General features: G+C 44.2%; 1 protein-coding gene across 2 annotated transcripts in view; it reads left to right on the top strand.

Annotated features, from left to right (window-relative positions):
* The window catches only part of EPHA5 (EPH receptor A5), a 216,686-nt gene that overhangs the window by 147,949 nt on the left and 42,404 nt on the right, over window positions 1–26,333 (top strand). For both annotated transcript variants that reach the window (XM_060282232.1, XM_035135822.2), the window contains exons 6-8: window positions 12,560–12,684; window positions 17,914–18,073; window positions 25,548–25,650. In XM_060282232.1, the coding sequence (XP_060138215.1) occupies window positions 12,560–12,684; window positions 17,914–18,073; window positions 25,548–25,650 (388 nt within the window). The remainder of the gene's footprint in view (window positions 1–12,559; window positions 12,685–17,913; window positions 18,074–25,547; window positions 25,651–26,333) is intronic.

Here is a 26,333-nt window from a genome sequence, read left to right as displayed (position 1 = left end):
AGCAAGATGTCCTGTATATGCATTAAGAGCCCTTAGATAATTCTGCAGCTAAAGTATCTGCTAAACAGTCTTTCTGACCGTAATTTAATCAGCTTCAGTGTCTTCTTTTCTCTCTCTCCTTTTTGGTGTGTGTTTATTTCCCACAAGACTGAACTGCTGGTAGGGGTCTACAATATAATTTGGTCCCTCACTCTTTTAGAATGAATTGGAAATTTGCTAGAGCAATTTATGCTGTAAAACTAACTAACTAGCCTGCAAAATAGTATTATGGAAAATGGATTATATATTATGAAGCTTCCCCCAATGCTCGAATGTTTGGCACAAAAGTACCAACCTTATTCATGTATTTTCTGTTGACTAAAATGCAATAAAACTTGCAAAAATACTAACAGTCATAGAATCATGGAACTGTGGAGTTGAAGGGACCCTGAGGGTCATCTAGTCCAACCCCCTGCAATGCAGGAATCTCAACTAAAGCATCCAACCTCTGCTTAAAACCCTCCAAGGAAGGAGAGTCCATCAACTTCCAAGGAAGTCTACTAAGACTCCTTCAATCATTTTCACATGTACTACTGGCAAGCCGGGTGTCCCCACTTTTATTTGTGCATCTGATTCTTCCTGCCTAAGACCCTTACATTTGTCCCTATTGAAATTCATTTTGTTAGTTTGGGCCCAGTTGTCCAGTCTGTTAAGGTCATATTGAATCCCGATTCTATCTTCTGGGGCATTAGCTCCCCCTTCCAGTTTGGTGTCATCTGCAAATTTGATGAGCATCCCCTCAATTCCTTCATCCAAGTTGTTTATAAAGATATTGAACAGCAGGCCCAGGACAGAGCCCTGTGGCACCCCACTTGTCACTTCTTTCCAGGTTGACGAGGAACTATTAGTGAGTACTCTTTGAGTTCGGTCAACCAGCTACAAATCCACCTAACAGCTACCTCATCCACTCCATCCACCAGACTATCATGGGGGACTTTGTCAAAAGCCTTACTGAAATCAAGATATAATACACCCACAGCATTCCCCTGATCCACCAAGCTTGCAACTCTATTAAAACAAGCAGTGAGATTCGTCTGGCATGACTTGTTTTTGAGAAGCCCATACTGGGTCTTATGAATCACAGCATACTTTTTAAGTGCTCACAGACTGACCATTTAATTATCTGTTCTAGTACCTTTCCTGGTATTGACATCAGGTCTGTTAACCAGGACCTGAAAATTTGGCCATCAGTTCTACTTGGAAGACAATGACCAACCAGGTTTTTGTTAAGGTTATCAGCAAGTGAGTTGCATCAGCAGGAGCTGGCTGAGGAACTTACACATAGAGTCACACCAAGGCTTAAACAAATGCTTGGTTTAATGGAGAAAGTAAAAATGACAACAATTAAACTAGTCTTACACAAAACACCCACACAACCAAACCACCCACCAAGAGCACACTGGGAAATCGCCCAGCACAGAGGCAACACACAACACCCCAGATATACCCTGCATCATCAGCTTCACAGTAACACCTGTCAAGCTGCTCCACAGCTGCAGAGCCCCAGTCACTAGATCTTTCCTGACTCTTAAAGGTACAGTGAAACAATAATGACACTTTTACACAATCATTCAACAGTTTTATCAGACTTTGCTCTAGAAAAGGCAGGGAGGGTTGCTTAAAAAGAAGAATTTATATTTGAGACACTATAACAGTAAAACAGTCGTGGTCATAGATCAAACTCTGTATGCCAAAGCAGTAGAAATTTGCTCAGCGGCACAACAACATGTATGCTGCATTCGATATAATGAGAGTGGACAATTTCTGCTCTGTAATTGTTCCAGGATCCTGGTATTCCGTCTGCTGAACTCAGATTAAATGCTGGTCGGAAATCTGATTTTTCCCAATCTCAGGATGGAGTAGATTTTGTGTGTGCACTGTTCCTATTTTATTAGAACTTAAAACAGTAAAACCTGTATCCTTGTACCTACTCACACCAGTATCCACTTAATTCAGTAGGGGGAAAGACTGGAAACATCAGCCTGCGACAGAGAGCGAAGCTACTGGTGAAGACCCCAGGGGCAAAAAAATGTCTCCATTGTGGGGTGCTTATTTGAGCATGGAGAGCTGGTCTGGGAAGCTAGGTTGCCTCTTCCCTAGATATTTTGAGACTGTAGCCTTATCAGCTACTAAGGGTCCTTTAAGTTGCGCCCAGGCAGGACAAAGATAGTCAAAATGACACCGGGGTTGAGTTCCAGAGAAAGAGTTTAATTCTTAATTAATTAAGAGACTCTTGGTGGTCAGCCACGACAAGAGTAAAGAAACACACATTTGCAAAGATTATTATACACTTCTTTGGGCTCCTTTCCCCCTCCCTGTAAATGTGCGCACGCAAGGGGGTCACGCACGCAAAGGGGGTCAACATGCTGGCTCAACGAAGCCTTTAGCCTTCAGTTTACACATCAAGCCTGCAACTTCCAGCAGCCTTGAGTAAGAGGCTACACGTCAGGCATAGCAGCTGATAAGCCCTTCTGCGTTCCAGACAGGGCCAGCTCATCCGGCCTTGATAGCTTAGCATTCTGCCTGGCTTCCCCTTTTGGCACACAGAGGCATAGAGGCAAAGAAAAAGCATTTTACGCAAGACATCCCAGGGCTACAGCCTATACAGTCAGAATTCATACAATGCAAGCAATGCAAACTATAGGATCAGATCTAGCTCAATAATACAATTAGCAATTCCCTCTCTCTTCAAGACCACCTGTAGTAAAGAGGAAATCACTGTCTCCCTCTGGCACCTTGGCAGCCTTTAAGCTCCCTTTCGGGGCATGAGGGAGAAATGCAGGTGTTTCTTATGTCACCTTCTTAGTGTGGTGCTCAGAATGGCTCTCAGCCTATGCCTTCAGCGCTCTCCATCCTTTTGCTCGACTGCTGTTCAATGAGACCAGCTACATGAGCCAATTTCAAAGTGTGTGGGAAATTTCCTTTGGAGCCAGCACTGCCTCTTTCCGTGATACACCAATCAATCACTTTGATGAATCCTAATATTAAAGCCAGACTACTGAACACACCATCAAAAACAGAGGCAACAAAATTCACCCCTTACCTTTCAGCGTGAGATATAATTGTTGGAACAAGTTTGTTTCTTAGTAACTTGGGGGGCGGGGGGGGGGAGAGAGAGGCTGTTTGGTTTTTTGCAACAGAAAAGAAAGGAAAAGAAAGATTTCTTTGAGTGCAATATTGATTCCTTTCTAAAACTGCCCTATTGATCTTAGTGCATTAAGCTTCTTGGGGAGTGAAAGGCAGACGTTGGCACGTACGCAGGCAAGAGACCACACACATCCCAGAACACCCTTCAGAAACTGAGCATAGTTTCCATAACACAGGGTAAAGCAGAATCTGTCCCCAACTACTGAAACACAGTGCACCAGTGACTAGGAATATTGTTTGCAAGCCACCAAGTCTTCTGTGCAGAATTCACTCAACTGGAAAACTTTGCCTGTCTTCATTTATGTTGCCGCACTCAACGTATGACTTCAGTATCACCTTGAAAAGTCCAATTTTTAGTACAGCCGTACCTTGGTTCTGGAACGCTTTGCGACTCAAACGTTTTGGCTCCCGAACACCGCAAACCCAGAAGTGAGGGTGCCGGTTTACGAATGTTTTTTTTTGGAAGCCGAACATCCAATGCGGCTTCTGTAGCTTCTGAATGAGTGCAGGAAGCTTCTGCAGCCAATCGGAAGTCACGCCTTGGTTTCCAAACGTTTTCGGAAGTCGAATGGACTTCCAGAACGGATTCCGTTTGAGAACCAAGGTACAAATGTACGGTGCAAGTGCTTGTTCATTATGAATTATTTTTATTATTATTGCATTTGGAACATAGGAAGCCGTCTTCTACCTAGCCAGACCACCAGTCCATCCAACTCAGTATTGTCTGCACAGATTGGCAGCTGCTCTTTTTAGGCTTTCATGCAGGAGGTCTCTCCCAACCCTATTTGGAGGTGTGCTGGGGATTGTGCTGGAGACCTTCTGCTTGCAAGGCAGAGGCTCTACCATTGAGCTACGGCCCTTTAAAATAAACATAAACAAATGAAATCAATTTAAACAATTTACCATCAGATGGAAGATAAATAAAATCAGTTTAAACAATCAGATGAACAGGGTGGGTACTAAAGTATGTGAATGTGTGTATCGACTGGCCAGCTAAACTAGGTGAGGGTAGCCAATGGGTCTCAAACCCTAGGTGAATTAGGGAATTCTCCTACATGCAAAGACTGGCTCTGGTGGATTAAGTGGACGAGACCAATTGTTGTTTAGTCGTTTAGTCATATCCGACTCTTCGTGACCCCATGGACCAGAGCACGCCAGGCACTCCTGTCTTTCACTGCCTCCTGCAGTTTGGTCAAACTCATGTTGGTAGCTTCGAGAACACTGTCCAACCCTCTCGTCCTCTGTCGTCCCCTTCTCCTTGTGCCCTCAATCTTTCCCAACATCAGGGTCTTTTCCAGGGAGTCTTCCCTTCTCATGAGGTGGCCAAAGTATTGGAGCCTCAGCTTCACGATCTGTCCTTCCAGTGAGCACTCAGGGCTGATTTCCTTCAGAATTGATAGGTTTGATCTTCTTGCAGTCCATGGGACTCTCATGGACGAGACCAATAGTGGGTCCAAAACAGAGGGGTAGCTGGGGGGGGGTGCACTCCACAGGGGTTGGAACTTACCACGGGACCTGCAGCGTGCCCAAGTCATGCATCTCTCTGGGGAGTGATGTGGTAGCTCGGGCGCCTTCAGGCTCCATGCTGCCCAAAACAGCAGCATGGGGCTTGCGTCCGCCCGCTGCCCTCCCTCTCAGCCACCTTTACAGCTGAGGGGGAGGTGGTGGGTAGACTCCTTGGAGGCTCCGTGTATTGTGCCCTGCCCTGGCTCATCCCGCCCCAGACTCAGGGCGCATGAGCTGCCCCAAGTGGCTAGCTACGCCGCTGGTCCAGCAGTTGAGAAGGCAGTTTCTGCACCTGCTGTAGAGCAGGCACCCCCAAACTGCGGCCCTCCAGATGTTTTGGCCTACAACTCCCATGATCCCTACGGTAGCTAACAGGACCAGTGGTCAGGGATGATGGGAATTGTAGTCCAAAACATCTGGAGGGCCGAAGTTTGGGGATGCCAGCTGTAGAGGGATGTGAGGGGCAGATGAGGGTCATCAACGTGGGACGGTAGCCCAGGTTGCTGATCCTAAACCTCTACCGCCTTTCTCAATCATGAGAAATGCTTCAGGAGTAAACCTCGAGGAAAAATGCATACTTGCTGCCTTGTGGGACATCTTTGGGAGAAGAGAAGGCTAAGCAGTAAACCCTGCACAAATCTGGAGTGGAGTCCCTAAGACAGTTGGATGGTGCCTTGTATGCCTCCTCATGGCAACTCCTGCAGCCAAGCTGGGGCCAGATGCATAGCTTTCCTTTCCTTTGGACCACATCAGCAAAGCCAAGAGGGGTCTTGTCATCTGAGCAACCCAAGACCACCATACACACTGGCCAGGCTTGCGTCCCAGAGAGTTCACTATGATTTGACTTCACCCCTGGAGGCACACTCCACTGCCTCTCGAGACAGACAGGTGCCAACAACAGCCATAAGCATTTAGAGGTTACAGCCTACTTTTTCAGCTGCAAAAGAGGAATGGGCAGCAGCATGTAGTGAAAGGCATTTAATGAGATGTTGTGTTGCAATGATACTAATTTTTAGAGGGGCACTACTGGGAGAGCGGGACCCAGGTGGCGCTGTGGGTTAAACCACTGAGCCTAGGGCTTGCCGATCAGAAGGTTGGCGGTTTGAATCCTTGTGACGGGGTGAGCTCCTGTTGCTTGGTCCCAGCTCCTGCCAACCTAGCAGTTTGAAAGCACGTCAAAGTGCAAGTAGATAAATAGGAACCGCTACAGCGGGAAGGTAAACAGCATTTCCATGTGCTGCTCTGGTTCGCCAGAAGCAGCTTTGTCATGCTGGCCACATGACCTGGAAGCTGTATGCCGGCTCCCTCGGCCAATAACACGAGATGAGCGCCGCAACCCCAGAGTCGGTCACGACTGGACCTAATGGTCAGGGGTCCCTTTACCTTAACTGGGAGAGCAAGTGAAATATTTGCAGATTGGATAATGGCAGAAGAATCCATAGTAGTTATTGAAGCCCTGGTTCATAGCACCGATTATTATACAAGCACCTGCTCTTCCAGCTGTTCCTGAGCAGCATCTCAGTGCCTTGTCCATTTGCCTGGATTATCTCCCCAGAGCTTGGATGGGATAGCTATCTATTATTTCACATCTCTGTTCTGATTCTACCTGAAGGCATCACAGTTATTCAGCAAAGAACTGGGACTACAGATGATTAGCTCGGGCAGCCTTGGTACGAGGAAGAGTGAAGTGCCAAGCTGGGCAAGAAAGTCTGAGGTTGTAGGTGTGGGGGTGCCTTATTTTTATTTAGTCATTAATGTCCCTAGATGTAAGAAGTTCTGTTTTGATGTCTCAGCTGAACCTTAGAAGATTAAAAGCATTTTGATCGTGCTTTTTGCAGCCAACGTTAAACATTATTGTTCCCATGAAGTCAGAGTGTAGGTGTTTGTGTGTGTGTGGAGGAGAGTGAAATTAAGAAAAGAGCATTCGGTAGCAGGTAAAAACAATGAACATAATCATAAAATTATATAGCTCTTTGCAAACTTCTCTGTACAGGCAGTGTAACGTGACCGACACTGCAGCTTGTCTACTTAAGATTCAAGACATGGCGGTGTGATGTTCATTGTGTTTTTCATGCATTATAACAACAACAACAACAACAACAGTAATAATTTCATTAGGATAAGTCATAGATGCTCTATCATGCCAAGCAGCTATGTGTTCAGAGAATGGCTGCGGGGACTGTCAAAATCTTTCCATGCCAGCATTCATCTGTTCATAATTGTCTGCTTTTCTCCCCACAGGGTTTTTTTTCTCCCTTAAAAATAAAAGTAGCTTGAAAGGGACGTTATTAAGCAAATACTGTGTTTCTCCAAAAATAAGACACCGTCTTATATTTATTTTTCCTCAAAAAAAAAAACACACACACACAGTGGCTTATTTTCAGGGGGTGTCTTTTTATTATTATTAAGTATGGTACGGTTTAACCTACAAGGTTAAACTGCCTATCACTATGGCTTATTTTCGGGGTATGGCTTATTTTCGGGGTATGGCTTATTTTCGGGGTATGGCTTATTTTCGGAGAAACACAGTAATTCTGGCAAAGAAAGGGTTATGGCAGTAGCTCTTCCCAAACTTGTTGGCATCCGTTTATCTCGGGAGATAGTGGAGTAGTGCATCTTTGAAAAGGAAGTCAAAAACTGTTGGAATGGCTGTTGCTGTAGAGACCAATATGGGAGAGACATGTTTTGTTGCAGCTGGGGCAGATGAAGGTGTCTGATTGTGCTGCTGCAGATGCACCATGGAAGTTCTTCTTTCTGCACTCCTCCCGGCAGCCATTCCTCCTCTGGTTGTTGCTATGGATACACAGCCTGACTGCCTGTATCCAGACACTGGTCGTCTGCAAGGGATTCCCACATGGCAGGACTGATGTCCTCCCTGGAAACTCGAAATGCAAATGGTAGACCAGAGAGTCAGGAGGACTAGTCAAAACATTTGGGTGGGGAAATGAGTACAGAGAAAGATCCATAAACTCTCTCGCAGGTGCTGTCGGTGACCCAGGAATTCAGGGAACAGAATGGAAACCATGGTTCTCGCGGCCCTTCAGTACAAGTCATGGTTTATTGGTCTCCCCTGCCTCTATGAAAACATGCTATGATTGTGGTCATGTGCATGCAAGCAAAATCTGTAATGAGGAACCGAAGAAAGGTGAGCACTTTTAGGCCCCCTTGAACTGGTGTGGCTCCTGAAGCAAGCAATTTGAGCTGTTGATGAACCCTCAGAAACGGTGGGAAAGAAATGTGGATTGAAAGGGGAACACAAAATGGTGGGTCTTTTTTCAGTCTCTAACTAAACTGGATAAAAAACAGGGAGAAGAGGCAAGAGGGTAGGTTGGGGAAGGAAAGCTGATAGGAGTTGGAACAGTTGCACCAAGTCTCATGAAGACTGTCTACACAGGTTCTTGGAGAGAGAACTCTTAAAGGTTATTCCCCCCCCCAAAAAAAAGTGTAGGGTTACCTAGAACAAAGGAATAGAACAGTGTCTAGGATACTTCTAAGTTTCCTGCCGCAAGGGACTAGGGGCTCTGTATAGATGGGACACGACTAAACGACTAAAGAGTCGGACATGACTAAATGACTAAACAATAGGTGGGTTTCATACACAACTGTGAATAGACACAATTGGACAGCATGGTCTACTTCCTGGACACTGTTCTATTCCTTTGTCCACACAGGTTTTTGGAGAGAGAACTCTTAAAGGTTTTTTTTCCCCAAGTGTAGGGTTACCTAGAACAAAGGAAGAGAACAGTGTCCAGAATACTTCTAAGTTTCCTGCTGCAAGCGACTAGGGGCTCTGTATAGGTGGGTTTCATTCACAACTGTGAATAGAAACAATTGGACAGCATGGTCCACTTCCTATACTGCTACCAGAGTTTTCTTGGTTCAATTTTATCACCAATGTTGTTTAGCATCTACATGAAACCTCTGAGTGGGGTCACCTGGAATTTGGGAGTACATTTGGAGTACCTGTGTGATCCTTGGATGAAAGGTGGTGTTGAAATTTAATTAATAAATAAACAACAACAACAATAGCAGCAGCAGCAACCCAAAGTGTGGCGTTTCCCTGCTTTTTGTTCTCCCTGAGGGCTATTGAGTGGCATAGCCTTTGCTTTGCTCAGTCATATCAAGGGGCAATGAGGCAGAGCAACTTGACAACAATACGTGCACAATCACAGTGTAGGACTCTGCCGTTTTTTCCATCCCCTGCTCCGCAGGAGAATCCTTTCATCAACGTACTCTTTAATCTTTTCTCAGAAATGACACACTCACAGAAATGGATCAAACAATGAGTAGTAATAAGAGAGGTTATAATAAGGATGCGTAAAATCCTGAGGTGGGATTCCATCATGAACTTGGCTTATTTTTCCAAGGGCCAGAGGGATGTTCTGGAAGCAAAGCAGATACAGTGGAACCTCTACTTACGAATTTAATCTGTTCCGGATGCACATTCGTATGTAGAAATATTTGTAAGTCGAAACACGGTTTACCATACGAATGCATTGGGAACGGATTAATTCGTTCCGGAGCCTCACCTCCCTCGCTGCCCTGCGCTCACCGCCACTGCTGGATCGAGCCCTCACCGCTGCTGCGAGGCTGGCCTTCTGCCGGCCTCGCGGGATCGGGCCCTTTCCGCCGCCGCAAGGCCGCCTCTCCTGCCCTTGGCTCCTCCGCCCGGAGCGCAGCCAGAGCTTCGCCCTCCGCCGTCAACGCCTCCCCAGCCTAGGCGCCTGCGCGGTACTGCTGGCCCTGCTGGGAGAGGCTCCGCATCGCCGCCGCCCGCACTGTGTCCGCGCGAGCCCAAGTCCCACACGGCCAGCCGCGGGTGCCCTGGCTCGGCCTCCGACGTAACCAGGACTGCAACTCCCATCACCCCACGGGGCAGCCCTTAACCTGCCTCTCTTTACAGAAAGATGTTCCCTTAACCTGCCTCTCTTTACAGAAGTAGAAACATGTTCTTTTCATGGATTTTTGGAAACCATTTTGCTTTTACTACAGTTTTTTTTGTAATACTTTAGTTTAAATCTTCTCATTTGAATGTTTTTGTTTATAGTAAGATTAACTTTTTGTAAACCGTCTTGGGAACCTGTTTAAGGACAGGGTACAAATAAAATAAATCAAATGGTTCACTAATTTGGCTCCCATGGTTCCCACTTATTGTCCTTGCAGGATATTGTCCTTGCAGAGCCAATGACCTTTAAAATACTGGTTCGTTTGTTTTTTGCTTCTTCTTCTTTTTTTTAACAGCAGTCCTTTTCCCCTGTTTTTGCATGGTATCTCATTTCAAGCTTTTAAAATAGAATGATTGCAGACTTTGTCTGATTGCAGAGATTGTATTACGTTTTGTTCGACAAAGAAAGCTAAAAGATGCATACCTTCTTCCTTCACTTCAGAGTTTTGTAATTTAGATGTATGGAGGATGCAAAGTAGCTATGGTTTCGTGCCTGGACCACAAAGATCGATTGAACATGCTTAATTGGTCCTTATCTTGCAGTTACACTTAACACTTCTTTTGAGGAAGATTCTAAAAGGATACAGTTACTGACTTTCTAAAGTGCTCTAGGTGTAGTGTTACCCATTTCTCTTATCTCTTCCCCTGCCTCCTCCCCCAAAGTTGAGCACAGCATTTTACTTAGCAACTAATGAACACGTTAGTGATCGGTGTAGTCAGAAATTCAGGCCTCTGCAAAATGCTAACTCCACAAAGGTTAATAGCATTGCAAAGTAGACTCCTTTAAAAAAATAATCACCAAAATGGGATTTTAGTGGGTTAACACTCCAGAATAATGCATAAGGAAGAATGGGGGGAAATGTGTTGTGGCTGGTATTTGAATAGTTATTGAGGTGTCCAATAACTTAGACATTTTAACACAGTTTTATAACAGGAGCCTAACATTTGCAAGGCTAAGACTCGGCACACCTTTGGTAGCACAGAACTAGATGTGCTGTTTTTTGTTTTGTTTTTCTGATCTGGCCACTGTGTAATTCTTGTTTAAAAAGAAGAAGAATATCATTATGGCTCACTTCAGACACCACACCAAACTATGGTTAAGGAAGCTTAACTATGTTATAGTGCGATGTATGGCTTGGCAAACCCTGATTTGCAATTGGCCAGCAAACCAAAAATCAGAAACCATGCTTTGTGGTAACTATGACTTGGTGTGATGCCGAAATTGACAGCTCATAGTTTCAACCATCATTCTGCTTCCAGGAGCTGCTGGGCAGCCATAGAAACAGGAATGGACTTTTAAAGCTAGGCGATTTCTGCTTATGTAGCTGAAAATGAAAATTAGAAGCAGATCTGGACCTTGCCATATTCATTCATTCAATATCCCACTTTTCAGAGAGAGTTTTGTGGCTTGCCCTGTTGTACTTTTGGGATCTCTAGTCAACATCAGCAATTCCAGACAGGCTACAATTAGAGTCAATACATTTGAGAACTTTCTGTCTGTACCCATTTCTATCATTTAGTAGGAGTTTGGGGTGTTTCCTCTGGTAGTAGTTGGTGAAACTTAATTTTGCAAATTTCTTCAGTGAGGGTGTCTTAAAATATGTTTTGGGATGTGAGCAATTCAATTCTGTTATTATTTTTATTGGACAATGTTTAGCTTGGTAAGTCTATGTTTGATGAAGAAGCACAGAAACTGCTTTCGGAAAACCAAATAATTTTAATTTTAACCTTCTGAAAATGTCAGTTAATGCTAAATAATAATACATAAGTAAGTAATGATAATTTTAATATACGGTATAACTGCAATCATTTTTAATGATTTCTGTGCAATTTTACACACCTTTTACTTACCAAGCAAAACTAAATTACCGTATTTTTCCGTGTATACCAAGCCCCCATGAATAAGTCACCCCCTATTTTGGGTGACTCCAAATTGAGAAAATGGGGGGGGGGAGAGAGATTGTATCCGTGTATAAGACAACCCACAATTTTGAACATAATTTTTAAATTAAAAAAAACCCTCTAGTCTTATACATGGAAAAGTATGGTATATCAATTTAACAAAAATATCTTTTGAGTTCCCAAACCATGCTACAACATTTTAGCACCCCTCATTTGGGGAATTTGAGAGCTGAAAAATTCAACTCGCTCTACTCTGGCAGGCTTTATTTTCACATGGTGATTATTCTTTTAATGCGCCTATATGTACTGGAGCCGGCCCACTCATGGGGGCAGGATGAAGCTCCGGCCTCAGGCTCCACCCAACCAGCCACTTCTGTTGTCACCAACTAGAGCAGTGGTATCCAAACTTTTTTCAAAGAGGGCCATATTTGATGAAGTTTCAATTTAGGATTGAAGTTGTTGGGCTTTTTTACGATTTTACCCCAAAGTTGTTGAGCTTTATTTAGGGTTGACGTTGTTGAGCTTTTTTAGGATTGAAGTTGTCAAAGTTTTTGTTTTAGGATTTTGCCCCAGGGAATAAACTGCCACAAGGGCCAGATTAAACCGACTGGAGGGCCAGATTAAGCCCCCAAAGGGGACTTTGGATATGCCTGAACTAGAGTGAGGCATTCCGGTTCTCCCAAGCAGAGAAGCCAAGCCGCAATGCTTTGAGGAGCACCCTGTCTCCTGCAGGGCTCTGTGGGGAGCTTGGCAGTGGGGCAGGAGGCAGCAATGATAAACTTGATCTGATCCAGCAGAGCTACTTTATGCCCTGTGGTTAAGAGACTGGGAAATGTTATGTTTGTACTGGAGAAGTTTCTCTACCAGGCGAAAAATGCAGAAATTCTGCTCCACAGCAAAGAGCTGTTATCTACTTTGACAAGCTCTAAAGCTGCGCAACATTAGGGGGAGATTCCTTTTGTCTTCGTCTAAACTAGTAATTATTCTGACTCTGTCTTGATTTCTTCTCCTGTTCCGCAGCACCATCTCCAATCACAAATGTGAAAAAAGGGAAAGTCGGCAAAAATAGCATCTCCCTCTCTTGGCAGGAGCCAGAACGACCCAATGGCATCATCCTGGAGTATGAAATCAAATATTTTGAAAAGGTGTGATTGTCCGATTGCAACACTGCTCTAACTATCTTTGATTTCTGCCTTCCTCTGCTTGGTTAGAATGATCGTATCTGTTCAAAAGGGATGGAGTAATTTTTGTTTGTCACTCCATGTCAAATCAATTATACTGTGACTGATTAGGAAGCCTTGGTGTGTGTGTGTGTGTGTGTGTGCGCGCGCGCTTGTGTGCATACTTATTTTCCTTAGTGCATTGTTTCTGTTGAACAAATACATTAAGGTTGCTTGTCAGTTTCATGTCCGGTTTTATTTCACTAAAGTTAAGAAAACTGGCGGTGCAATCCTGTGCATGTCTACTCAGAAGTAAGCCCTACCAACTTACTCCTAGGTAAGTGTGTACAGGAACACAGCTTGATTAAACTGTGACTGAGGGATATACGGTAGATCGTATTCTTGTCGCTTTTCCAAAATGCCATGCAGTTATTATTATTAGGCACATTTAAATGTTCAACATACATCACATAGATGAACTTGTAATATAATCTTAATAAGCCTAGAGTACAATTAGCCACATCGGAGTGGAGGGTCTTTGTAGCTCGGTCTCTCAGAAACTGTCCTACAGCATACCAGCCCTGTGCTGACATTTGGGCTATTACTAGAATTTACTTTGTCCAAGTAGTTTAGTTTCAAAACACCAAATCAGTTACTTCTAGGGTTGCCAGACTCAATAGAGGACAGGGCTTCTGTGACTTTAATTGCCCTGCTCTCTTTTGAGTCTGGAAACCTTAAAGAGAAACCAGCAGAACCTTTGCTTGGAAATTAAATAAAATGTCTTCTGGTTTCTCTTTAAGGTTTCCAGACTCAAAAGAGAGCAGGGCAATTAAAGGCACAGAAGCCCTGTCCTCTATTGAGTCTGGCAACCCTAGATACTTCGTGCCACTTTTGCTGTTCCCGTTTCCCCTGAAATTCACAAAACAAAATACAACACGGGAATTGTATTTTGGTGAGGGTGCTGGGCTGGCCCAAGGCATTTTGGCATCTGAGGCAAACCACAAAATGGTGTTTCCCTCCATGCCAGGGAAGAAGGGGTGAGTGAAGATCTATATCAAGAACAAGGAGAGGAATACAGATCTACATCAGGAGCTTCAGTTCCTGTGGATCCTGCCACCTGAGGCAGTTGCTTCACCTTGCCTCATGGGTGGGCCGGCCCCAATGCTGAGACTTCTCTTTTAGAGATCCCTAAGCTGCCTCCTTCAGCTCACAGAGCCAGAGCTACAGTCCCTTGGGTTCCTTGGGAAGAAAAGATTGTTCTCAAACTAGTTTAACTACATGGCACAGATATGCCCAGAGGTAGGCAACCTGAAGCCTACTGGGGTCATTGAGTTCAGTTACAACTAACTCGGTGTTGAATTGTGGTGCATGAAAAATCAAAACGAGGGTTAGGCTTACATGAAATAATAAATGAAGGACAGAGGAGAGATCAAGTGAAACAAGCAGACTGCCCCCCACCCCCAGGTAGCTTTACTCCAAAATGGAGGACAAAAAATCCCTTTTAACTCCTCTATCAACGACTCAGCCATGCTGTTTAGCAGTTTGTCACCCACTGCTCCACAGCCTGAAATCCTGATAATTCTTGACAGGGAAGTTTCCCATAGATTTGGGGGCTCTGAATTACCTACTCTTTTTCCTAGAGCAGGCATGTCCAACAGGTAGATCATGATCTACCAGTAGATCACTGGACGTCTGTGGTAGATCACTGGCTCTCCCCCAAAAGCTGAACGACTTTGGCTCCCCTAAAAAAAGCTCAACATTTTGGCCCTTCACCCCCCCCAAAAGGCCTTCCCTCTTCCCTAATAAAAGCTCAACAACTTTGACATGACCCCCCAAAAATGGTGTAGATCACTGCCAGTCTTTAACTCTGTAAGTAGATCACAGTCTCTTGGGAGTTGGCCACCCCTGTCCTAGAGCATCGCTAGTATGTTAGGAATACTCTTCTGTCTTCTGTTGTTGTTTTCATTTCTGAACTCTGTTCAGACAGCTCGGAATGCAAAAAGCACTAAACATCATTTGTGTGCAGGCTGTGGTGGTTGTCAGAGAAAAAAGGTGGAAGAGACGGGGAGAGTCGGAAATGGGTTCTCTTGGCAGCAGGCGGGGAAAGAAGAGGCCGGCAGGCTTGAGGGGACAACATACAGATAAAATGCATAGGCTAAATCTGTTACAAACACCTGGGTAACTGCCATTGAGAATGGAAGGCTTCACAACCTAAGAACACAAAAGAGCTTGCTGGATCACGCCAATGTCCCATCAAGTTCACCATCCTCTTTGCAAACCAGATACCTGTGGAAAGCACACAAGCAGATTTAGGGCTTCAGGATTAATTCATTTGTTCTTCCGAGGGAAGAGTGAGCCTGTTTTCCTTCATAATAATGTCTTACAAAGCACACTGATAAGAGCTACTGAGCGAACGTTTTGAATAAATTAATATAATCATATACTTGCTCACATACAAAGTGCAGAATCCAGATGACGTACTTGAATTGCCTTTTTTTGTGAGCGGGGTGGGGCGCACGCGTGAAGCAAACTCGTTTAAATTTAGTGAAATAAAACCTGCATGCTTCATTTTGTTTTTATTGCATCCATTTGGCTTGATAGTTAATATAAATGATCTTTCACACACACAAACAGCCTGCTCAAAACAGCAGCAGGATTGCAGTTCAGTCTTAATTCCTGTTTGCAACCATGTTCAACCGAATGTCAACATCACGAGAAGTAATAAGCCCTCTTAAGGTGTTCAGTTTGTGCGTGTAAGGGCTGAGCTACAGAGGCGCACTCACAAGCCCTGTTCTCACCTGTGCTCATTCCACCCCAATCTTCATGCACTGTGCAGATGTATCTGAAGGGGGTTTGCAACCATGTTCAACCGAATGTGCTTACATGTCTCCCTGCATGGAGAGGGCTGTAGCTCAATTCTGCCCCACCTAGTTCTGTTACGGCCAGTTCTGGGTGCCACACTTTAAGGAGGACATGGACAAACTGGAGCATTTGCAATGGAGGGAGGCCAGGGTGATGAAGGATCTAAGTGAAACCAAGACCCACACTTAAAAGATCTGAGCCTATTATAGCCTGGAGAATAGAAAGTTAAGGGGAGAAGCAATAGCAGCCTTCAGATATCTGAAGATTTGTCCTGCAGAAGATGGAGCACACTTTGTTGCTACAGAGGAAACAACAACAACATATTATTTATACCCTGCCCATCTGGCTGGGTTTCCCCAGCCACTCTTGGCGGTTTCCAACAAAATATTAAAATACAATGGTCTGTTAAATATTAAAAGCTTCCCTAAACATTAAAAGCTTCCCTAAAGTATCAGAAGCAGTGCCAGATTTACATATAAGCTAAACAAGCTATAGTTTAGGGTCCCACTCTCTTGGGGCCCCCCAAAAAAATTAAAGGAAAAAAACCCTGGATGTACATTTAGGGGTGCCAGACTCAATAGAGGACAGGACTTCTGTGCCTTTAATTGCCCTGCTCTCTTTTGAGTCTGGAAACCTTAAAGAGAAACCAGCAGACCCTTTCCAAGCTCAAAAGAGATCAGGGCAATTAAAGGCACAGAAGTCAGGCAACCCTATGTACATTTCCAAAATATAAGATAAAAAACAAATAAAATAAAACCTACCTACACTTAGAGCTTAATAATTATTTCACTATTAATATAAAGGTAAAGGTAAAGGGACCCCTGACCATTAGGTCCAGTCGTGACCGACTCTGGGGTTGCAGCACTCATCTCGCGTTATTGGCCGAGGGAGCCGGCGTACAGCTTCCAGGTCATGTGGCCAGCATGACAAAGCTGCTTCTGGAGAACCAGAGCAGCACACGGAAACACTGTTTGCCTTCCCTCCGGAGCAGTACCTATTTATCTATTTGCACTTTAATGTGCTTTTGAACTGCTAGGTTGGCAGGAGCTGGGACCGAGCAACGGGAGCTCGCCCCGTTGCGGGGATTCAAACCACTGACCTTCTGATCGGCAAGCCCTAGGCCAGGCATCCCCAAACTGCGGCCCTCCAGATGTTTTGGCCTACAACTCCCATGATCCCTAGTTAAGGGACAAAACATCTGGAGGGCCCAAGTTTGGGGATGCCTGCCCTAGGCTCTGTGGTTTAGACCACAATGCCACCCGTGCTATTAATATACTTCTTCTTAATTGTATTTCACTATTAATATACTTCTTCTTAATGGTACAGTATTTCAGTTCAACAATCACTTTGATAAAATACATACTTTGTTATGTGCAAATGGCTTTAGATACCTATTAGTTCCATAAATGACCATATAGCATATATCAGGCATCCCCAAACTCCGGCCCTCCAGATGTTTTGGACTACAATCCCCATCATCCCTGACCACTGGTCCTGTTAGCTAGGGATCATGGGAGTTGTAGGCCAAAACATCTGGAGGGCCACAGTTTGGGGATGCCTGGCATATATTCAACACAAAAAAGCAGCAATTTGTTGCTGACAAAGGACAGCTGGACATATAAAGGGTCCCATCACCCTAGGGCCTCATCAAACCTGCCAGGGAAGCACATTTCAGCTAAAGACAGAATAAACTTTCATTTTTAATGGTACAACCTCATTTGACAAGTGAACAGACTGCCTCACAAAGTGGTGGGCTCCCCTTCACTTCAGATTTGACAGCCGCCTGCCAAACACGCAGTTGCATCTTGCACTGAATATGGGGTTGTAGTGGCTGACCTTCGAGCTCCCTTCTATTCTCACATCTGTTAAATATAAAAGTGAGTATTCATTTACTCCCCTTCTTATATGGAGGGCCGCAGGTGTGATGCGCCTGCTCCAGAGTTGAGAGATCAAGTGCAGACTCACTTTCTTCATTCCTCCCCTTCCATGGTTTGGGGTTAAATATGTGCATCAAGGAGTTCGAGTCAGATGGAGTTCATTCTTAACCAGGGCTTGGAGCCAGTTTACAGGCTCTGGTGTAAGCAGACCAACAATAGCATAAATCTTTGGCAGATGCAACTTTACCCCGTGTTTCGCACTCAGAGACGAAGGGAGACAAGCAAGCGCACAGCCTGCTCTCAGTCTCTTAAGTGTGGTTAAGAGATCGCAGACATTGTGTTGACAGCAGCCTAGCGTTTCTGCTGTACAGTAATAGCCACCCAGCTTGTGCCTGCTATTTATAAGATTTCCCTTTCTATGTCTGTGTGTATGTGTGTGCGGGTGTGTGTATTCATGCGTGCGTGCGCCAAAAAGGATCAAGAGACCAGCTACACTATCATCAAATCCAAGGAAACGAAAATTACCGCAGATGGCCTGAAACCCGCTTCAGCATATGTCTTCCAGATCCGAGCACGGACCGCAGCAGGGTACGGCGGCTTCAGCCGAAGATTTGAGTTTGAAACCAGCCCAGTGTGTAAGTCATTTTAATTACTGTCTGCCCATGTCTCTGTAATGGTTAATAGGAAAGAGTCAGTAGATCGATATCTTTGCAGGGGACACGTCAGCCTCCATCTCCTCCCTCTCCTCCCTCTGTCTCCCCGGAGCCCTTTGTGGCCTTGTGTGTTCAGACACATCATTCATAAGCGTGGTGAGGGAAGGCTTAGCACATATTTCACTGGCTTGTTTCTCCTCTCCAGAATTCCAAACTTAAATCTTCTCTGAAGTCTGAATGCTGAAGAACCTCTTCTTTTATCGTCGCCCTCTTCCCCAAGATATACTGAAATGTAACAATCTTCTCTCTTACATAATAATAATAGTATAATAATAATTTATTATTTATACCCCGCCCATCTGGCTGGGTTTCCCCAGCCACTCTGGGCGGCTTCCAACAGAAAAATAAAACACAGTGATATATTAAACATTAAAAGCCTCCCTAAACATGGCTGCCTTCAGATGTCTTCTAAAAGTCTGGTAGTTGTATTTCTCTTTGACATCTGATGGGAGGGCAGGCGCCACTACCGAGAAGGCCCTCTGCCTAGTTCCCTGCAACTTGGCTTCTCGCAACAAGGGAACCGCCAAAAGGCCCTCTGTGCTGGACCTCAGTGTCCGGGCAGAGCGATGGAGGTGGAGACGCTCCTTCAGGTATACTGGACCGAGGCCGTTTAGGGCTTTAAAGGTCAGCACCCACACTTTGAACTGTGCTCGGAAACGTACTGGGAGCCAATGTAGATCTTTCAAGACCGGTGTTATGTGGTCTCGGCGGCCGCTCCCAGTCTCATATTGTTCAGGTCCTTGTTTTTTTTTGTTTTAAAATACCTATGGAATGTTAATAGGTAATAACACATCTGAAGAAGGCTAGTACTATACTGCCACAATCAGGGCTCCATTACCCTCTGCTAAAACTATGGTGGACAAACAGAACTTCAAACCTTCCACAGGTCACATGGCAGAAAACCTGAGTCCTCCTGGCTGTCTGATTCAATTGTGCCTATATAATGCATGCATTTTATCCCATTCACACATTATATATGGTGGTGTGTAAATATTTGATGTACATTTGGTGAAGCCATCCTAAAGTACGATAGCTCATTGGCAGAACAAATGCTTTGCAGACAGAAGGTCCTGGGTTCATTCCTCAACATCCTAAATTAGGGCTGGAAAGACTCCTGGCAGGAACCCTAGACAGATTCTGCCAGTCACTGTAAACCATGGGTAGGCAAACTAAGGCCCGGGGACCGGATCCAGCCCAATCACCTTCTAAATCCAGCCTGCGGACGGTCCGGGAATCAGCGTGTTTTTACATGAGTAAAATGTGTGGTTTTATTTAAAATGCATCTCTGGGTTATTTGTGGGGCATAGGAATTCGTTCATATTTTTTCCCCAAAATATAGTCCAGCCCCCCACAAGGTCTGAGGGACAGTGGACCGGCCCCCTGCTGAAACAGTTTGCTGACCCCTGCAACAATACAGAGCAAGATGGTCCAATGGTTGACTCAGTAGGTGGCTACTTCCTGTGTTTCTCAAAGGTTCTTGAATCTGGGTATAATGGTGGAAAGGAAATATACCGGATGATCTCAGTACTGAGCTGTGGCAAGAGACTAATCTTGGACATTCCTAAGAGGAGCACTTCCAAGTGAACAGTTTTTTTTAACTGCTCTCCAAATGGGTTCCGTGTGTGTGTGTGTGTGTGTGTGTGTGTGTGTGTGTGTGTTTTAAAGGATTGTTGTCTTAATTACTCCATGAACATCTTGCATGGGTAACCGAAAAAGCCACCCACCGAAGACGTTTTTACTACATTGGTCCCTGAATTTACAGCCATTTGAATTTACAGCCATTTAAACATCTGAAAATGTAGGCTGCTTTCACTAAGAGCAGATCTACACTACAGACATTTAGATTAGGTTTTTACCATCTTAAGTGCTGTGGCTCCCACCCCACCCCCCAAAAAAACATTGGAACCTCATTTTGGAACTCCGGGGGTTTACTTGTGAAATTACCAGTTTAGATCTGTAATGTAGATATGCTCTGAATTTCTCTATCTGGTTCCCGTTGTATCCAAGCACTTTAGGTTGTTCAGAGTCACCCTTCAGATCACAACTGATGACCTTAATGTTTTGTTAAAACTAGAAGAAAGGGGAGATTGAATGGAATCTTTTGTTCTGCAGTTCGATTAAGGAGGAAAGATAGCATGTTACTGTTGACATATCTATTTACTACAAAGGAGGTGTGAAATCTGGGGAAAGGTCTAGCCAATGGCTAATGAGCTTGTTTGATTTAGGGAAATAGTTCTGATTTCCGAAACGCAGCTAGAGCTGTTGAAAGATTGCAAGAGAGATCACGCTCTGCAGCTTTTTTCCAAGGAGTTGGTATTTTTCTCTGTTTTCTGCTGGTTAAAAATATTAAATAAATAAAGGCTTCATCCTTCTAGATGAAAATAATGTGTTGTCAAACTGGTTTCTACTCACTCCGATAGTGGCATATATTATGGCATGTTGTGAGAGAATTCTCACAACAGTATAGACCTGGAGGCTATGATTCCACTTGTGCAAGCATGGAATCCAGTTTCTGATGTGAATTGTGTTAAAATTGTGTTAAAAGGTGTTTCTGGTAGTAATATTTTGAGAAGTGTGAATATGGCCAGGATCCGGAGAACTATGCATCTTATTCCAAAGAGATTTCCAGGCCTGGATTTCTCTAGCAGAAGTACCTTCATGACAGAGGGGAAAGCTGCTTTTCAAATTGAGGGGAGTTGCAAAAGCAGTTTACATTATAGCACAGATGAAGTAAGAAATGCTAAGAAATTCTGCTAATAATAATAATAATAATAATAATAATAATAATAATAATAATACCTTTAGTTTCAATGTACAACCTGCGAATGAAATCAACCGAGCCTGCCCCGCCAAACACTCAATCTTATTGCACTCTGTGTGCTTGTCGCACAACACACCAACCCCGAAAGTTGCACTACCGTATATTATTTTTTGTTAAGCAGCCTAACAGCCCACGGATAGAAGCTGTTTTTTTAGCCTGTTGGTATGACTGATTATACTTCTGTAGCTCCTGTCCGAGGGTAGAAGATTAGAGAGGTGCTGGCCAGGGTGTGAATCATCCCTGAGAATTTTTCTCGCTTTCCTAAGGCTTGTTTAGTTCAGTTCAAGCCTCTTGCCTAAGCAACTCTTAGGTCCTAGACCACATGCTAGATTTGTTTGCCTATGTCAATGATAGCCAACTTTTCCAACCATAATTTGATTAGGAACAAATGGCATCATATCTTGTCTTCAAAAGGAGAAAAAGCAGAAACATACCTACTCCATCCATCTTTGGGGAGTTGATTTATTGGTCCTTTATTTGGGTTGTTGGCTGTTGATGCTATTTCTAGTGAGGCTTTATTGGAGAGGCAAAACTTTTACAGATAGAAAAAAACAACTCCAGCTTCAATCCTGGGCACCTCCAGTTAAAGTTCCCAAGAAAGACCTCCAACCATAAATGTGAGGGGCAGCCTTTGCCATTTAGAGCAACTTGATAAGATGGAGACAATATCTGACTCAGTGTAAGGCAACTTGATATGCTGACATACAGTATGTTTGACTGATGTTCAATTCACGTGTATATCTCAAGAGTTTGAGCTATACAGGTTTTACATATGTGGTATATTATAGGCATAGATTATTTTTTCTGCATTCACATTTCTTATTTTATACTGCTTTGGGTTGTATACAACTTCTGTAAATAAACAAAAGTGTTTCATTGCTGTCCCCCATTAGGGCAGAAAATTACATATTACGAGGGAGGCTGGGCTGCTGCAGAAAACATTGCTATATTGTTGCCGCCCGTCTCCCCTTCCTGTAACAGCGAGTAACAATTCTAATTTCTGTAACGTCTAGTAATTCTGACTCCCAATTAGTCAAAAAAAACAAAAAAACTACAGTGGTACCTCTGGTTACAAACTTAATTCATTCTGGAGGTCTGTTCTTAAGCTGAAACCATTCTTATCCTGAGGCGTGCTTTCGCTAATGTATACAGTGCGCAATTTCAGTTTGCATCCTGGGGCAAAGTTTGCAAACAGGAGCAGCTACTTCTGGGTTAGCGGAGCTCGTAACCTGGAACGTTCGTAACCAGAAGCGTTTGTAACCAGAGGTACCACTGTAAAAGGTTCCTCCTCACCCCGCAAGCAAAAAGGTTGCTGAAACAAAGTTTTGGAGAAAACCAAGACTGGGTTTTTGTGCTGGACTGAGCATGTGGGTGCCCTCTTGAGCTAGCATTGGAACCTGCAGTTGGCGCTATGGTCTAAACCACTGAGCCTCTTGGGCTTGCTGATCAGAAGGTTGACAGTTCAAATCCACATAACGGGGTGAGCTCCCGTTGCTCTGTCCCAGCTCCTGCCTACCTAGCAGTTTGAAAGCACACCTGTGCAAGTAGATAAATAGGTACCACTGTGGCGAGAAGGTAAACAGCATTCTATTGCGCCAGAATGACCCAGAAAGCTGTCTGTCAACAAACGCTGGCACCCTCGGCCTGAAAGCAAGATGAGCACCCCCAACCCCATAGTCGTCTTTGACTGGACTTAACCGTCCAGGGGTCCTTTACCTTTACCTTACCTAGTAAACGCGGGTGGCATTATGGTCTAAACCACAGAGCCTATGGCTTGCCAGTCAGAAGGTTAGCAGTTTGAATCCACGTGACGGGGTGAGCTCCCGTTGTTTGTTCCCTGCTTCTGCCAACCTAGCAGTTTGAAAGCACGCCAAAGTGCAAGTAGATAAATAGGTACCGCTCTGGTGGGAAGGTAAAAGGCATTTATGTGCGCTGTTCTGGTTCACCAGAAGCAGCTTAGTGATGCTAGCCACATGACCTGGAAGCTGTTTGCAGACAAACGCCAGCTCCATTGGCTAGTAAAGCTAGATGAGCGCTGCAACCCCAGAGTCGTCCGCGACTGGACTTAACAGTCAGGAGTCCCTTTACCTTTACCTATGTAGTAAAAATAATTAAGAGTCCTCAAGCCTTAAATCTTCCACTCCTTATTTAGCACATCTTACCCTGTGTCCTGAGAACATTCCGGTGTGCATTCCTACCTCACTGACAGCAGCCAGTTAACATCGGGTGGGAGTGGGGAATGTTCATTTTTAGGACAACAAGACCACAGAGTAAGATATACAGTACTGTATCAGGGACAGGCAGACTGAAGACTTGAAGATCTACTCTATTTCTTTTACTAAAGCTGCCAGCCAAAGCCAGGTTGAGGAGGACATATGCTATGAATCAAAAACAGCGATGTGATCTCCTGGTTGTTACAAAGAGTTCTGTGTATCAAACAGATCGCCCCCCCCCCCCAAGAAAATAGCATCAGTATACATGCACTAATCTAAACTTTTGGAGTAAATATACCTAGTTAAAGCATTTCCTTTTTCTATTCTGTTAAGTCACTATAATGAATAAAAATGTTCACTCTTTAGCCTATTGGCTTGGTTAAATTTCATTCGCCACTAATATTTATGCATTCGTGCCTGTTTAAATTTGTACAATTGACATGTTTATTACATTTCCATACAGTTTCTATTAAGGAAATATTTAGTGACAGGAAGAAAAATTCATTCGTTTCCCTTTTGAATAGAAATCCATTCTCTCCATTTGTTTTCTAAATTTAAATTTGCCAGCCTTTGATTGTTTGTCTTGAGTTCTTATAATCTGCTCCCTCTCTTTTTTTAATGCTGTCCGTTTTCTCATTTTCATTGCATGTTTCCTTTTTTAAAAATGAAATAGATTTTAAAGGAAAAGGAGACACAGGACGTGGAGTCAATGAGCAATCTATTAATAGAGAGAAGAGCTCTATGATGCAAACATTAATGTAATAAAAATGATCTATTTAATGTATTTTATATTGCATTAACCATTAATCATGTTCTATAAGTAGAAACAAAACCTTATTATAGTGCCAGATAAATCTCTTACTGTGAATTTTGGATACAGTGGAAAAGTTTCTAATTCAGAATAGTTCAGTAATCGTGTTTCAGGTTATTTATAAATAACCAGCTGGCATTTTGACACCATTGGTCTGTTGTCATCCTGACCTTAAACTTCTGAGCAGAAATACCCATAATAATGTTGTAAAGGTCTGCAATGTAAATCCGAGACATTGCCTAGATTGTTTTTTTTATGGGAACAGCCAATTATAATGAAATCTGTCTAAAGCTCCAATCCTATAATCACTTACCTGGGAATAAGCCCTTGGAACACAGTGGAACTTATTTCTGAGTAGACACGCATAGATTGCACAGTTAAGATGTTTTTCAGTTATTAATGAATTGCCTTTAGAAAACTCTCAGAAACAAGTAAATGCCGTTACAGTTACCAAATTGAATTTCTCTTCACTGGGAAAGAATTCTAGTTAGAGCAGAACGTTTTCTTGGGAATCAGAGGGAGAAGTAGAATCTGAAATGGGATTTTTGAGGGCTCCCCATCAACTTGTGGATAACTGCCTCTTGGAATTACATTCCTCCCAAGAGAATAAAACTGTCTCTATATCTGCAGCACTAATTAGAACTTTAATGGACCGTTTGCCATGTATCTGTATCCGTCCAATCGTTATGAAAGCATAACTATTGACTATCATTTAGTTCCATGCTGCTCAACTGATGATTTACTGATCAAATGTACCGTGTTTCATTTTTCATATCACACTAAGCCAAAGAATGGCTGGCCACAAATGTGTGAGTTCTGGGAGAGGAGGTCGTGACTTCTGCCCTACCTGGGGCTAAGCCATAGTTTGGCTGAGTGTGTCTCCCCAAGCCCGGCTCATGGTTTGTCTCACTCCGGACAAACCACAAGTGGTAAATCAAGAACAGACCTTAGTTATAGCTCATGGTTAGTCTGGAGCAAGACAAACCACAAGCCCAGGTTTGGACAGCATTCTAAGCCAAATCAGAGCTTAACTCGGGGTAGTGAGCCAGCAGTGGTCTCATTTCTGGGAACGTCCACATTCACACAAAGCCATGGTTTGGCTTAGTATTGCTTGCAAATCAGGTCTCTGTGTGCACAAAACTTAAAGTCTGAACAAATGGAGTTTGAACTTTATAGTTTGAACAAACAGGGTTGCCATCAAACCTCATCTGAAGTTAAATTTCCAGGAAAATTAGGAAGTTCCTGCTTTGAGAGGAAACACAAAGACTTTCATTGCAAAGTTTCTCCGGGAAGCAGGGCAGGGTCCACACACCTCCATAACAGGCAAGATACAACTTGCGCAAAATCAGTTCCTTACCTTTGCAGGCATGCTAAAACTAAAAGCACAGGTTTGTCATTATTTTCTTTCCAAAATCGAAATAACAAAAAGCCAGGCGTGCTAAAGAATTACTTAAGCCATAGCTCCTCTCTATCAGGCTTGAAGCAAGGCCCTTCCTGGAGGTCGATGGCAGTTTTAACCTTAATCTCCCTTTTTGTCTCTTCTCCCAGCAGTAGCTGCATCCAGCGACCAGAGCCAGATCCCTATAATTGCTGTGTCTGTTACAGTGGGAGTGATCCTCTTGGCTGTTGTTATTGGTTTCCTTCTCAGCGGAAGGTAAGAGGCAAAAGCTTGTGGTTCTGTACTCAACACTTTTTTCCTCTGTCTGTATCCCCACCCTCCACGGAGCTCCCCTTTTACTTCAATCTAGCCAGCTGCATTTGGAACACGCTTCTTCACAAACTAGAGAAGATGGAAGCACTGTAGTCTATTAAACATGATATTCTCAGCGGTGGAGGAAGGGGGGGGTGCAGGTCGCCCTGGGTCTCACCACTGAGTGGGGGTGACAAAATGCCGGGCGGCACTCACCACAGGGCCTGCAGCGTGCCCGAGCCATACGTCTCTCCTGGGAGTGACGTGGTGGCTTGGGCGCCCGCAGGCTCCACACTATCCCAAACGGTCCGCCCACCACCTCCCCCTCAGCTTTAGGGCGGCTGAGTGGGAGGAGGCAGGCAGACTCCTTGGAGGCCCCGCGGAGCGTCCTGCCCTGGCTCGCCCCACCCCACAGGTGGCTGGCCCTACCCCTGGCACAGGGCACACACACCACCCCAGACGCCCGATCAGCTTGCTCCACCGCTGGATATTCTCTCTGCTTCCCTAGGATGCTTGTCTCCATACAGAGGTGAGCACCTATTTTACTTTGCCTAGTCAGCAGAATGGCAATCTGCTCTCTGCACTATGGGCAAAATGTGGCCCCGACTCCCCATCAACTCGTCAGGAAAACCTTACCGTAGGTCTGG

Source organism: Zootoca vivipara, chromosome 13, assembly GCF_963506605.1.
Source record: "Zootoca vivipara chromosome 13, rZooViv1.1, whole genome shotgun sequence".
Classification (NCBI taxonomy): domain Eukaryota; kingdom Metazoa; phylum Chordata; class Lepidosauria; order Squamata; family Lacertidae; genus Zootoca; species Zootoca vivipara.
The sequence above is the reverse complement of the archived record's forward strand: the minus strand, read 5'-3'. Positions and strand labels throughout refer to the sequence as shown.